General features: G+C 44.1%; 1 protein-coding gene and 1 long non-coding RNA gene across 4 annotated transcripts in view; one reads left to right on the top strand and one right to left on the bottom strand.

Annotated features, from left to right (window-relative positions):
• Positions 1-212: 212 nt before the first annotated feature.
• On the bottom strand, positions 213-3006 carry LOC310782475. The gene is made up of 2 exons (XR_014553023.1): positions 2882-3006; positions 213-1376 (listed from the first exon to the last, which is right to left on the bottom strand). It is a non-coding gene; the product is annotated as an uncharacterized lncRNA (long non-coding RNA).
• A 6013-nt stretch (positions 3007-9019) lies between these two features.
• Positions 9020-14584, top strand: part of LOC310782685 (sine oculis-binding protein homolog) — a 17026-nt gene continuing 11461 nt past the window's right edge. For all 3 annotated transcript variants that reach the window (XM_083643409.1, XM_083643407.1, XM_083643408.1), the window contains exons 1-3: positions 9020-9265; positions 12417-12549; positions 13473-13658. In XM_083643409.1, coding sequence (XP_083499535.1) covers positions 9173-9265; positions 12417-12549; positions 13473-13658 — 412 coding nt within the window. In that variant the 5' untranslated portion in view covers positions 9020-9172. The remainder of the gene's footprint in view (positions 9266-12416; positions 12550-13472; positions 13659-14584) is intronic.

Genomic DNA, 14584 nt, shown 5'->3' with positions numbered 1-14584 from the left:
AGGGAATGCTGAGTCCAGCTCAGCAGCTGTCTGTCTAGACCCTGTGGCAGCTCAGTCATAATGAATACATCATCACCACGCCCTGCCCCATTAACCAGCTACATCAGAATGACACCACAGAGATCCAGCAGATAAGTTACATCGATCTGACAGAGTGGATCATGCTGCACTATAAGATCGACTACTGGCTAAAATATCAGTCTCAACAGTAGTAAAAGAAGATCTTTTTTATTAGAAGAAGCTGCAGAACAAGAATCAAAGAAACAAGTACAGTTGTCATTTTTCATAATTTATTGTACATTGTCATGTCTTCCATCTTACCCAAACTAACAAACATTATAACATTTCCATTTATACAAAATATAAACTATAAGGGGGGAAATATAAATCTAACATCAACCCTTCCCATATGCTTACGTACAGTCATTTCCTGGGTCTAACCCATGGATGCAGGGGGAAAGGTGCCAGTCATACCCTCCTTGTAAAAGACCAAACTCTTTAAAAATCACAAGGCAAAACTGACAGAAGTCCTGTGGCAACTCATTTGCTACATACATCTCTCTGACATTTCCAATAAAAAGACTCATGAAGCCAAATTCTGAAAACCCAACTGAAATGATATTTTTTCCTTATTTTTTTTTATCTCCGATATGTGCCCAAACCTCACTTTACGTACAAAAGCATTTGGATATTCATCGCCAGGTGAAATTGAAAGAACAAAGAGAACCTCTGTCCACTCAAGTGGTCCACATTTCTTTTCTTTTCTTTTTATCAAGACATGTGACACAACAACCGTGCAGCCCTGAGCATCTCCAAAATGTGATGCGTTACTATGGAAACGCAAGCCAAGAGGGAGGCTGGGGCGTGCTGCCGTTCCTCTTGATTCTGTGCTGAGGGGGCTGAGAAGGACTTGGTCTGGTTTGATGGTCTCCAGTGACGGGTACACCCTCCTTTTTGGGGGGAGAAATGTCAGTCTCTTGAATTGACACATGTAGGCTATTTTCTGTTGTTTTTAAAGAGGGTTGTGGAGTGGAGTCCATCCGTGTCTTGTGGTCTCTGTTCAGTGCGGTGGAGGGGTGGAGAGGGTTGGGGGGAGGGCTGCTGGGAGGGGATTTGAAGCAGGGTGTGGTTGGGTTGGGGGGTTGGGAGTCCAGGCTTCAACAGTAGTGGTGCAGGAGAGAGGTGGCCATGATGACAGGGAGCAGGAGGGAGAAGACACCCGCCTGCAGTGAGATGCCCCCTGCTGTGGGTGTGGTGGAGTTGGCCGAGCTGCTGTAGGTGTCGGGGGCCATGGTGGTGGCATTGGGGTTGGAGCCTGCGTTGGTGGAGTTCCCCGCTGCCGTGGCGTTTGTGGTGTTATTCATGGAGGAGACCACCTGTTTGGGGAGGGAGGAAGAGGGGGAAGGATGAAGAGAGTTCTCCTAAAAGGCTTCTGCTTGCTTCTTAAGAAATAACCATGAATACCAGATGCTCCATATAGACTGTCAATTAGACATAACTGGTGAGCTTTCACAAAAATAAATAATCTCCACTACTATAATTGAAGGGCCGATGGCGCGGCATGGTGCACAATTGTTCAACAGTTGGGCAGGTGAGGCCACACAGCGGCCGAGCTGCGGGTGAGGTCGCACAGCAGCCGAGGTGCATATGCAAGCCCACGAAGAGAAGCAGGCTTGCATATGACCTCAGACCTCAGACGTATGACCTCAGACCTCAAGGGCAAACCAACACGGTAGATAAATGAGCGATGAGGAGGAGGATGTCAACGACGAGGCATGGTGGAATCGCACTGCCAGTTCAGCGGGCGTGGTGAGGGACGCCAGAAAGGAGCGCTCGCTAGGCCTACTGTATACTGGGACAGTAGTGAAAGCCAATGAATTCCAAAACACCAATTAAAATGTTAATAATTTAGAGCTGCAATGATTAGTTCATTAATCAATTGACAGAAAATGTGTCTAATTGCTAACTATTTTTTAATAATCGATGAATCGCTACCCTACACAGATTTGGAAGAAAAATTATTAAAAAATTTGTTCCGGCTAAATGTGAATATTTTCTGGTTTCTATGACAATAAGCTGATTGTCTTTGGGTTGTAGACTGTTGGTCAGGACAAAAGAAGCCATTTGAAGATGCCATCTTGTTGGGCTTTGGGGAAAAGACAAGTGTTTGACATTTTTCACCATTTGGTGATGTTTTATAAAAATTGTAGGCTATAATTGATTAGTTGAGAAAATAATCAATTCGTTCCTTTAAGACATTTGAAACGATTGCCGTTCTGGCAACTCATCTGGCTCATCATGTCATGATGTCATCTACCTTGTTAACAACAAAGCCTGCAAAATAGATAAGCGCAAATGGATGGCCGACGGTGCGTCCAGCAGGTTTCCTCTCATCCTCTGGCACACCGCGCACCGGCACACCGAGATAAACTTTAGCCTTCCTCCCTCACTGCACAGGTAGGAGAAGACGATACACTCCCGTTAATTCATTCGGTCCAGTGTAAGATAGGGATCATAAGAGATACAAATGTAAGTGGAAAAACGATGACTGGGAACCAATTGTCCAAATTCAAGCGAATTTGTAAGACACAAACAGACTGGATCGTGATCCTTTTAATTTCCCTGGGGGGGATTCCCCTGGGGAGAACTCAGTCTAGCCTGTTGCAGTAGCCTACTCTATTCATAGACCGACTAATTGTTTGTAGGATGTTCGCCACCTGTCCAACACATGAGCATGCCAGATAGCACATTATTTCTACCTATATAATAACCAAAATAAGCACGATTCTATAGGCCTACCCACTACACAATAAACCTATAGGCTATGAAAATCATTTCTCCAAAGAAGCAATACATCAATGAATTATCAATATCAACCTACCTGTGTTGATAAACATATGGCGAGCACTATCACTCCAAGTTGAACAATCGTCATTTTAGACATTTTTTAAAATATATTCTTGCAAAGATTTGGCCAGATGGAGGACGCTGCCCACAGACGCTGCTTCTCTCTAATGTGGTCGCTGCAACTGTACCGAGCTTTTTATACCAGCAGCAGCGCGTCTGTGACTTGTGACGTAGCCTATATAATACAGGCTCGAGTCGGGCTCCCCACCATGGTGGCAAATAGCCTACTGATTGCGAACAGTAGGCTATGTATAATGTAAATACAACTGTAATAGCCAACTGGGAGGAGTATGAGTAAAGGGAAGCATGGAGAAAGTTATTATTATTATTATTATTATTAATAATAATAATATGTATTTATTGTTATTAATAGTATTGTTATTCTTCTTCTTCTTCTTCTTCTTCTTCTTCTTCTTCTTCTTCTTCTTCTTATTATTATTATTATTATTATTATTATTATTATTATTATTATTATTATTATTAATAATAATAATAATAATGTATTATTATTATTATTTTGTTGTTACGATTATGACCTTAATCATTATGGTTATTGTTAGAATTTTTATTATTATTGTTGTTGTTGTTGTTGTTGTTGTTACGATTATGACCATAATCATTATGGTTATTGTTAGAATTAATGCATTACTATTGAAGCATAAGATGAATCTCTGTTTCAACAGGTGAAACCCAAAAGCCTAATTTCTGACTGGCTTTTGGGGGGGGGGTCGAATGACAAGGTAGAAACATCATCAATATACAACGTTCAAAATTTTATCCAACCTGTTGCACAGTCTCTGCAGGTTTTAAGTGACTGTGACAACAGCGACACCTAGTGTTTAGTGATGGCTTGTTGAAAAGAAAGAGAAACGTTAGTTCTCCAAATTATAGTTCAGCTGCAGCAAATGGTTCTTAAAATATCAGTTGTTTGATATGTAATATTATTAGAGAGCCACCGTTTGAAATAGCTATTTTGCTGGATTTGTGTTAGGCCTACTTATAGAACTGGACTTATTATTCTGTGGATGGTATAAGACCCATGTCTCCCAACTGCTGGTGTAAATAATTTCAGAAAAAGTAGGCCATGGTTCACAAAAAAAGAAAATTCAGTCACCTGTTGACTGCCATGCCACTTGAAAAACAGGTGAAGTTTGTCTGTATAACACACAAGGTTGCCAGCACAAGTCGAGAGAAAACCATGACCGCATGGACATGGACAAACTTCATCTGCATGTTTCATGGTATGAATGAGGGTCAGGCAGGTCCCCAATAACTATCCAGTTATTTTAATACATGATCCATGGGGTGAGTAGCCAGGGCAAGGCTAATGACAGAATTTTCATTCTGAAATCTGAACTGTCCCTTTAAAGGACCATGTTCATGTATCCGTTTGATGTAGGCCTGCACTCTGAATTCACGTCATAACTTTGATTCATCTAAAAAAGAAAAGGAAAAAAAAGTCAACTCTAGTCAGTAAATAAAAAGGTGCGGTTTAGGTGGCTCCACTGCATCCCTGCTTATCTTTTCCTTCCTCTCTCTCCTCCTCTTAGGAGAGAGAGGAAGTAAGTTACACTCACCCTCAAACACCCACCCCCCCCCCCCCCCCACACACACACACACACACACACACACACACACACACACTCTCTCTCTCTCTCTCTCTCTCTCTCACACACACACACACACACACACACACACACACACACACACACACACACACTATCTCTCTCTCTCTCTCTCTCTCTCTCAATTCAATTCAAAGGGGCTTTATTGGCATGATCAGGTGCATCTTACATTGAGAAAACACATAGCAACAGTAAGTCACAAAATCTGGAGATAGCCTATTCAAAAAGGAATACAACAAATTAAATTGAATGTGATAAAATAGAATAAAATAAATTTAAATTAAATATCTCCCCCCCCCCCCCCCCCCCCCCCCCCCCCCTCTCTCTCGTCTAGCTGTTTCAGAACTTTCACTATGGGTCGGTCGCCAAACTCCAGAGAGACAGGTAGAGGTAGACATTACTGGCATAAAGACAGACATGCAGAGAGACAGACAGGGCAGGACAGGACAGGACAGGACAGGACAGGACAGGACAGCAGGCCGCTTGAGAGCTTCTCTCTCTCCCTCTCTCCTCCCTCGTCCCTCGCAGCCTGCCTCGGCTCCTCGGCTCTGGTTTGAGGAATCCAGGGACCGCGCTCGTGTAAACAGAAACCCGATCCGGTGCGCGGGGCTTGGGTTTCGCCCCCGCGCGTAGACCCACGGATGATACCCGATCCGGCCCGGCTTTGGGAACGGGGGCTTATCTGATGCCTCACAAAAGGCCTCTCTCTCTCTCTCTCTCTCTCTCTCTCTCTCTCTCTCTCTCTCTCTCTCTCTCTCTCTCTCTCTCTGCCTCTCAATAACAGCGCACATCTGGTGCCTCTGCAGGGAGCGATGTCCCTAGGTTCCTCTGGGCGGGGGGGCTCACCATTCCCTCAGAAAATCCACTTACGGTATACAAATGGCACAGAACACTATTTATAGGCCTAAAGTTACAATCCCCAACATCTGGACTGAATCATAAAATTTGGCCACTATTTGCATTGACTGTCCACAGACCCGTGATTACAGTGCGCTGGCCCTGTCAATTTAAGAGATGATTGAAAATGCTGGTTTAGCCTACAGTCTCCCATATTAGCAGAGAGGGCTGGGGATGTAAGATGATCCCTCTGTGATTTGGAGTGGCACGTTGCCGCCGTTGGGGGGCGGTATCTACCCGTGCGTCCTAAGCATGATATGCCCGTGCTATGTGGCCAGTTCTGATGTTTGCCCTGCATCAAATTACCTCCAGACGCGCCCATGATTGGTGGGCTGTCTGTTTATGTCCCAGAAACCAAATATCTGTAAACTATCGACGTGCATAAGAGCGTTTCTGTCACTCTGTGGTACTTCTCCAGGTTACAGAAGTGTTTTGTATTCTAGTTGACTGGCAACTTAAAGGAACAGTTCAATGAACAATGAAACAATATAACAATGATAATTCTGTCATCCTCATTCATGCCATGAAACACATGCAGGTGAATTGTTTGTCCATGGGAGGTTCCTGGTTTTCTCTCGACTTGTGCTGGCAACCTCCCTGTGTGTTATACACATTTCACATTTCACATTTCACACACACATTTCAACATTTCAACTGCATGACAGTCAACAGGGCGACTGCATTTTCATTTTTGGGGTGAACCGTTCCTTTAGGAAAAATAATCCTAATTCATACTTTTCTGAAATTCATACTTTTGTTCATCCACTTGCAGTTGGGAAACATAGCTAATAATCCGGTCGAGTCTTTACCATCCACAGAATAATAAGTCCAGTTCTAAAAAGTAGCCTACCAGTTGTTCCAAACGTAGCCGTGTGTGTTGAGACAAATGTTGCAGTCAGACACAGGATGGAACACATACCATCCTCCCCCTCTGCCAACATCAACCCTGTGTACGGGTCTGTGGTACTTTTCCCCAGGCAACGGTGGCCCGGGGGCCAATTGTGGAGATTTCGGTGTTATGTGTGGCTAAGCTATGACACACACACACACACACACACACACACACACACACACACACACACACACACACACACACACACACACACACACACACACACACACACACACACACACACACACACACACACACACACACACACACACACACACACACACACACACACACACACACAGAGGCCTACACACTCCCACTGATCAAACAGATGCCATTTGAGAAAGTCCCAAACATTCTGCCACGGTATCATTTCCCTCGGCTTGTTTCATCTCTTTATTTTAAGACAAGAATATAGAGACAGTGTTTGTCCTGTGTCCCCTCAGATAAAACACAGTCCTTGCATTCCTCGTGTAATGTATCTGCTGAGATTTGGGAGGGGTGGGCGCCAGGTGTTGGGTTACATCGGATCCGAGGGCCCTCCCTTCCCCATCCAGACCCAGAGAGAGGGAGAGGGAGAGAGAGAGAGAGAGGGGGGGGGGGGGGGGCGTCAAGACACACAGAGGGCAAGGATAAAAGAGCGGTAGTGGGGCGAATTTGATTTCAAAATAAAGGCATGACATAAAGGGAACCAAAAATGGAATCAAAACTAAAAAATATATAAGAATCAAAACTCTATGAATTGATTAGATTAAATATGGAACTTTACATGAATCTATAGCCTGCTTAGGCTATATTTCCCCAATAAGCATGGTATATTTGTGTGTAAATGATCGGTTTTACACTTTATAGCCTACAATAGCCTACTCAAACCAAATTGTGTTAATCAATTAGAGTTTTATTTTTGAAAGTTTTGATAAGAGGATGATATTAGCCTATATTGTGTTATGGTGGTGTTTCGATAGGCTATTTCTAATTTTCACTTTGGTACTTTGTATTGGTAAAAAGTAAATAAAGTAATAAAGTAAATAACGTAAATAAAGTGAATAAAGTAAATAAAGTAAATAATACAAGTTTGAATGGAAGTTACTCTCTTTTATCCGTTTTGTCTCTGGATGCTGCAGTCGGATTGATATTTGCCATATTTCTTGGGCTAGTAGCCTATATTATTTCTCAAAAGAAACTTGGGTAACACTTTAGAATACAGCCCGCAAATAACCATGTAACTACAGGATAACAAGACTGTAGTTATAGTGTAACTACAGGGTAACAATACTGTAGTTATATAACTACAGGGTAACAAGACTGTAGTTATAGGTAACAAGACTGTAGTTATAGTATAACTACAGGGTAACAAGACTGTACAAGACTGTAGTTATAGTATAACTACAGGGTAACAAGACTGTAGTTATAGTATAACTACAGGGTAACAAGATTGTACTTATAGTGTAACTACAGGGTAACAAGATCTGTACTTATAGGGTAATTACAGGTACCATACCTGTACTTATAGTGTAACTACGGGGTACAAGAAGTGAAGCCTGTAACTACAGGGTAACAAGATCTGTACTTATAGGGTAATTACGAGGTACCACACCTGTACTTACAGGGTAACTATGGGGTCGTGGGCTGTATTCTGAAGCTGTGTCAATTTGCCCACACTTACATACTATGGTGTGGTACCCTGTAGGCTACTTGGCCTGTAAGTGCAGAATTGGTCCCCTGCTTTAGAATACAGCCCGCGCCCCTGTAGTTGCACTCTAGTTACTATGTAAGTGTGGGCGAATTGACACAGCTTCAGAATACAGCCCGCACCCCTGTAGTTACACTATAAGTACAGGTGCGGTACCCTGTAATTACCCTATAAGTACAGATTTTGTTACCCTGTAGTTATAAATATAAGTACAGTCTTGTTACCCTAGTTATACTATAAGTACAGATCTTGTTACCCTGTAGTTATACTATAATTACAGTCTTGTTACCCCGTAGTTAGTAGTTATACTATAACTACAGTATTGTTACCCCGTAGTTATACTATAACTACAGTCTTGTTACCCCGTAGTTATACTATAACTACAGTATTGTTACCCCATAGTTATACTATAACTACAGTCTTGTTACCCTGTAGTTATACTGTCTTGTCTTGTTACCCTGTAGTTACATGGTTATTTGCAAGCTGTATTCTAAAGCCTTACCGAAACTTGCAACATTTACTCAAGCAAGGGTATAATTTTGAAAGTTTTGACTGATAGTCCTATACATTGTGCTATATTATGGTGCAAATAGTTCCCAATACATTGTTGATTTTGCATTTTAGACAACATTGTATGTTAGCAATGTTTCATTAAAAAGGGATCAGCAATCTAGGCATTATGGTCTTATGTGCAAGGCAGCAGGAGTGCCACTAGAAATTGTGGACCAAAGATGTGACACTGGCCTCACCTAGCGTTAACACAACTATGGCCCCTGTATGACATACATGCTTAATTAATTTGAACCTACTTTAAAAAAAATAAAAAGGGTAAAAAAAACCACAAATTCTTCAACAAAGCTTTTAATTTGAAACGACTAAACGGAAGTCATATCGCTTGTATTGTGTCCGGTTTGACGCTGCTGAGAGAAGAGAGAGGGGGGATTGTTCGTTCGGCGGCGGAGCCTCCTGGCAGCCCGGAGCGAAGTGCACGCATGTTCAGTGGACGTGAATGGTGCGGAGCCCCAGATGAGGCACTCAGACCGGGAATGACAGCCGCTGTCACCAAAGGGAGTGACAGCTTTCGCTCTCCGCTCCTCGCCTAAACTCTCCAGGTGACGCCGAACACTGAGCCGGATCGGATCCAGCCAGACCAGGACTATGCCAGAGATGGAGAAAGGGAGACCACCGGAAAATAAACGCAGCAGGAAACCCGCGCACCCCGTCAAGAGGGAGATCAACCAGGAGATGAAGGTGGGTGTCTGTCTGTCTGTCTGCCTGTCTGTCTGTCTGTCTGTTTGACTGACTGACTCCCGTTCATAGTTTTGTTTTTCTGTGTTGATCGTTACAGAGGGAGCTATAACTTCTTCACGCACACACAACTACTTACTTAGAATAAGTCAACTACGCACAAATCAGTCTTATTGGGAATTATGTTTTATGCGCGCCGCTCCTTTGATTTTTATTGAAAATAATTAATTAGGAAGGAAGTGCCGTTTATCACAAATTTGGATTGAAAAATCAAGTCCAGCTCAACTAGGGGGTACATTTCTTGCTGCTTGCAAGGTTTTACATTCCCTTTCTCTTCTTGTCAGTCAGCCAAATCAAAGAAATAATCGATTTTTATTTATTGAAGTTTCAGTGTAATCTAAACTGAAATGACACGCACGCACTCGAGGCGTTTTCATTTTGATAGCAGTGAATAGCCTAGTAGGCCAGCCTTTGCCTTTTAGTGACGCCATGTCAGGCCAGCTGTGGCCAGACGCGCACACTAATGTCCAGCGGAGATCCAGATGTGCGTCACTTCTTCCCTGCTCCTGCAGTGCACACACTTGCTGCACCACATAGGCTTACCATCACACCTCCCGAAAGAGAGAGGACATTTATATAGCCTTAAAATAGCCTACATCTCCCTTACAAAAACATTATCGGCTACTGTAGGCTATAGGCTACGTGGTGATCCATTAGGCTACAGAACTTTGAAGTATACTATACATCACAATAAAGTCCCAATTGGAGTATTATAGGAACATAGTGACTGATCATTATTGACACCTGCTTCAAATCACTGTTCCACTGTTCTTTATTCATAATGACAGATGCTGCACAGCTAAGTCAATTCAAAGTAATGATTCCCTTCTACCAACATGGTCCCGCTGCTGCATGGAAACAAATACATGGATTGTCTGCTTTGTTTGGGTTTGCGCATTGGCAACTTGAGACCTTTGAGTGTGGTGGTAAAGGGATACGCAAGGCTCCTTCAACTCAGAGCGGAGAAATCTAAAAGGACAAGCAAGTTTTCGGGGCAGATTCTGGCCTTCGTGAGAGAGAGGAAATGTGCTCTTTTTGTGTAAGTGGTTTGGACTGTGGCGTTTGATATCCAGGGGAGGTGTCGTGTTACAACTTAACTAATTTTAATCAAAACAAGTGAAACGCTATCCCCGCTTGATGTAAGCCTGCCTGGACCGAACCTCGGGGTCGGCCCCGGTTTGTTGCCTTTGGCTGCAGCTCTCTCTGTGGTTTGGGATACGGCTTGTCACTCTCACAAAGCAGATGTTTGTCTGAACTGCCAAAAAGAAACAAAAACAACATTGTGGGAAGCGGAGGGAAGGGTAAAAAAAAAAAAAACGCCTGTCTTTCACTAATGAGAAAATAGTAGACCAAATGACACTGAGCTGTGTACTGTAACATATAGCAAGGTTTCCCCCGACATAATCATCAATACAGTCCAACAGCAGAACACTAGAGCACTCTTTAGACCAGTGTTTCTCAAAGTGGGGTCCGGGGGCCCCCAGGGGTCGTTGAGTGGTTCCAGGGGGTCCCGAGCAAAATGGGAAATAATTTATTTTAACTGTAGGCCTACTTCCATCCATAAATAATACAATGACAGGATGTATGTATGACTATTTTGGTATTGGGTTTCATACGCTTTCTGTAATAAAACATCTGAGATCAAAAATCGTATCAGATGGGGGACCCTGGGACAAAATCTTGCCAAATGGGGGGGGGGGGGGGGGGGTCCGTGGTCTAATTGGGGTCAGTTTAGGGGTCCTTGACGTGAAAAGGTTTGAGACCCTCTGCTTTAGATAAGATGTGGAATGGAGAAGACTCAAAGTCTTAAAGTGTAGCCAGTAGAGTAGGGTAAAGTAGAGTAGGGTCAAAGCCATGGGGATGTGGGCCTTCAAAGTGTCAAATTATGAAGCGGCGAGGGGAAAGTGAGAGAAAGACAGACAGGCAGACAAACAGTGTGATTTCTCGCGCGGCTGAGGTCCGGCCCAGTGTTGTCTCAGTAACCAATCCGTTTCAACACCACACTCGAACCCACACTCCCTCCACGTCAGAGCCGGAGCGCAGCCCCACAGACACCGGATACTTGACTTTAATCATCGTTAGGCATATTTAGCTGGATGTGATACTCGTACACTCGCACACGCAGACACACACACAGCAGAAAAGTGAGCGAGCGAGGGAGAGATCCATTTCTCTGAGGCCCATAGTGCAGAGCAGAGGTCGGAGTGAGGAAAGAATGTGCAGTCAGTCCTACTACAGCACTACACAACACCGCCACAGCAGACTGGCTGTGCTGGAAAAGGGTGAAACCCGAGAGGGAGCGCTGTGTCGGGTGTCAGGGCTGGAAGGTGGCCGGGGTGGAGGGGAGGATGGTGTGTGTGAAGGGGGGGGGAGAGGAGTGGAGAGAGAGACAGCCGAGGGGAGGGATAGGCAAGGCTGGAGAAAGAGAGAGTGGGAGAGAGACTAGTGAGAGTACTGGACATTGGAGAGAGAAGAGGAGAGAGAGAGGAGCGGGGCATTTCCGAGAACCGTGGGACCTCGCTGTGGTGTAGGGTGTCCCGCTCTGATTTCTGCCCGTTCCGGATCGGGTTTCTCCTCCAATCCGGTTCCCCCAAAGCCACAGAGAGAGGTGGGTGGATAAAGAGAGAGACCTTTGTGTTGTTTTTTTCATCTGGTCGTAATAAAAAAAAAAGGGACCACACATCCCATCTGGGGAGAGCAGTTTTCTTTTCGCCCTCTTTTTTTCCCCAATTAAAAGAGATAAACAAAGGATGATTCATAGATTTCACACTGGTGTTAGGTTTTAAACCTTTCCGTCTCAGATTTAGCGAGAGTAAACAACTTGAATACATCATGGAAAAGAGCGTCATACTGTACTCCACTGTGCTCGGATTCATTTCTCCGACGGGGCCGGGGCTAAGAAAGAATCCCATGCATTGATTCAGTCAGTGTAGGAAGGTCTGATTATGTTTAAACGCGGGATCAAAAGTTCCACTAACAACCCTAAGATATAAGGTCACAGTTTCCTATTTGCAGGCCCGGCTCCGGCTCAGTTACCCTATCCCCTTACATAGAAGTCTAATCAGCCATTTCTTTGCCTCTTTTCCTCGTGCAGACCTTCGCAGAGAGCACCATGAACGAGCTGCTGGGCTGGTACGGCTACGACAAGGTGGAGCTCCGCGACTCGGAGGCCAGCGAGATCAGGAACTACAGAGAGAGACGTCAGCAGCATGTGTCTGTGCTCAAAGGTGAGGGCAGGTGGTGTCTGTGCACAGTTGAAGGGATTCACCCAAAAATGAAAATGCTGTCATGATCTACTCTCACGCCCATGCCGATAGAAGGACGGGTGACGTTTTTTTTAGTCAAAAAAAACATTTGTGGACTTTCACAGCAAAACGCCGTTGCAGAGTTCTCCTCAACAATTCAAAATGGATGGTGACCAACTTTCAACCAAAACAGAAAACAGAAAAAAGAAAAAAACATCAAATGCTTCCATACTGCTCACCTGGCGTAATCCAAGTCTCCACAAGCCCTGAGATGCCAAGTTGACTTGAAAAGATGCCATTTACACCCTGTTTTTAGCTGAAATCCTCACTCTAGCCAGGTGCTCCAATGAGGTGGGGGGCTGTACTATATACTGTAGCCTGTTAGAGTAAAGATTTCAGCTAAAAAACTGGGTGTAAATGACATCTTTTCAAGTCACCTTGGCATCTCAGGGCTTGTGGAGACTTGGAATACGGCAGATTAGGATTTTGTGGACTAACAAACTTCACCCGGCTTCCATCATCGGCATGGAGGGGGGCGAGTAGATAATGACAGAATTTTCATTTTTGAGTGAACTTATCTTTTAATGTTAGAGCAGTGCCCATCCTCAATATACAGGTAACTGTAACAGGTTCCACAGGTTCAGTGCAGACATTGAGTCACTACGTGGATTTGCTAGACATACTCTCATGTAGCTGAAAGCTGCTCTTCTCATGTTTCATACATTATGATACATCGATGGCTTTCACAACACATTCGTACCAAAAAGACAAAACACTATGGAGCATTGTTAGAGGTACAAAGGTTATTGTGGCACAGCGCAACCCACACCGTGGATCATATGGTATATTGTATTTCACCCAAAAAATCATTCAGTCATTGTCATATATATGTTTATCTCTTCCAGAGAACTCGTTGCCAAAACCTAAGAGCCTGGACAGCCACTCAGTTCTGGCCATGAAGAGCGGAGAGAGGGAGTCCTCCAGTGTCCCCTCCTCTTCACCCTCCTCTTCCTCAACAAGCTCGTCCCTGACCAGCCCCAAGGAGCACAAGAGTGCCCCTGTCATTGTCCCCCTTATAAAGCCATCTGCAGGTAGTGTTATAAGCATGGACACAACAGGGTCTGTAAGCTCTAACATTTACTATGTGGTCTCTCTTTTCAACAGCTAGCATCTATGCTTTTACCTATGATGCTCTGAGCCACCAATGGCATCCCTGTACACTGGTATAAAGCCAGCACACACACAATCTGGGAACCCAGTCTATCAGTCTGACGACTAATAAGACTCTGGGACCGCCGGACGATATTTTGGGGGTTCCGGTGTAGGGCCCCTGCCCCCTTCCGTCATTTACAGTCCGACCACGTCTCATATATATCTCATATATTTATTAGCATTATTAGTAGAGATCTCGTCTAGACTCTTGGTGCCCAGATTGGCGCACACAAGGAATGACGTCACACGCCAGGAATCATGGGATTTGGAGTCTTTATCTCACAGCACCACACATAATAGATATATTATTATATTATAAATCAGCTCCATAAAGAATAAGAGGAAGTGGGAAATAAAAGCAAAATGGACACCAACTGGCGTCCGTAACAGTAACTATGTGACTACACTGCCATGAAACGATTAAGATGATGATTACTACTATTAAGTTTTGGGCCCATCTCATACAATATATATAATATGAATTTGGCTTATAGCAGAGCTCTGCCAGATCCACACATGCACACACAGCACTCAACATGTACGTAGTTTATGCTGACAGGTCAGAGTGCAGGGTCAAGTGCTGTGGAAGGAGCACTTAGGGGTTCAGCACCTTGCTCAAGGGCACTAGTGTGTGTGTGCATGTGTGCGTGTGTGCGTGTGTGTGTGTGTGTGTGTGTGTGTGTGTGTGTGTGTGTGTGTGTGTGTAGGACAGTTATGGAGGCTTTGCAGTTATATCACAAATCTCCTAGCAACCACATTTGTGCTAAAATAAGGTTATAAAAAGGTGTGTGTGCAGGTCAGTGTA

Source organism: Poromitra crassiceps (assembly GCF_964638095.1).
Source record: "Poromitra crassiceps genome assembly, chromosome: 9".
Lineage (NCBI taxonomy): Eukaryota > Metazoa > Chordata > Actinopteri > Beryciformes > Melamphaidae > Poromitra > Poromitra crassiceps.
Note: the sequence above shows the minus strand (reverse complement) of the source record. Positions and strands in the feature narration are given on the sequence as shown.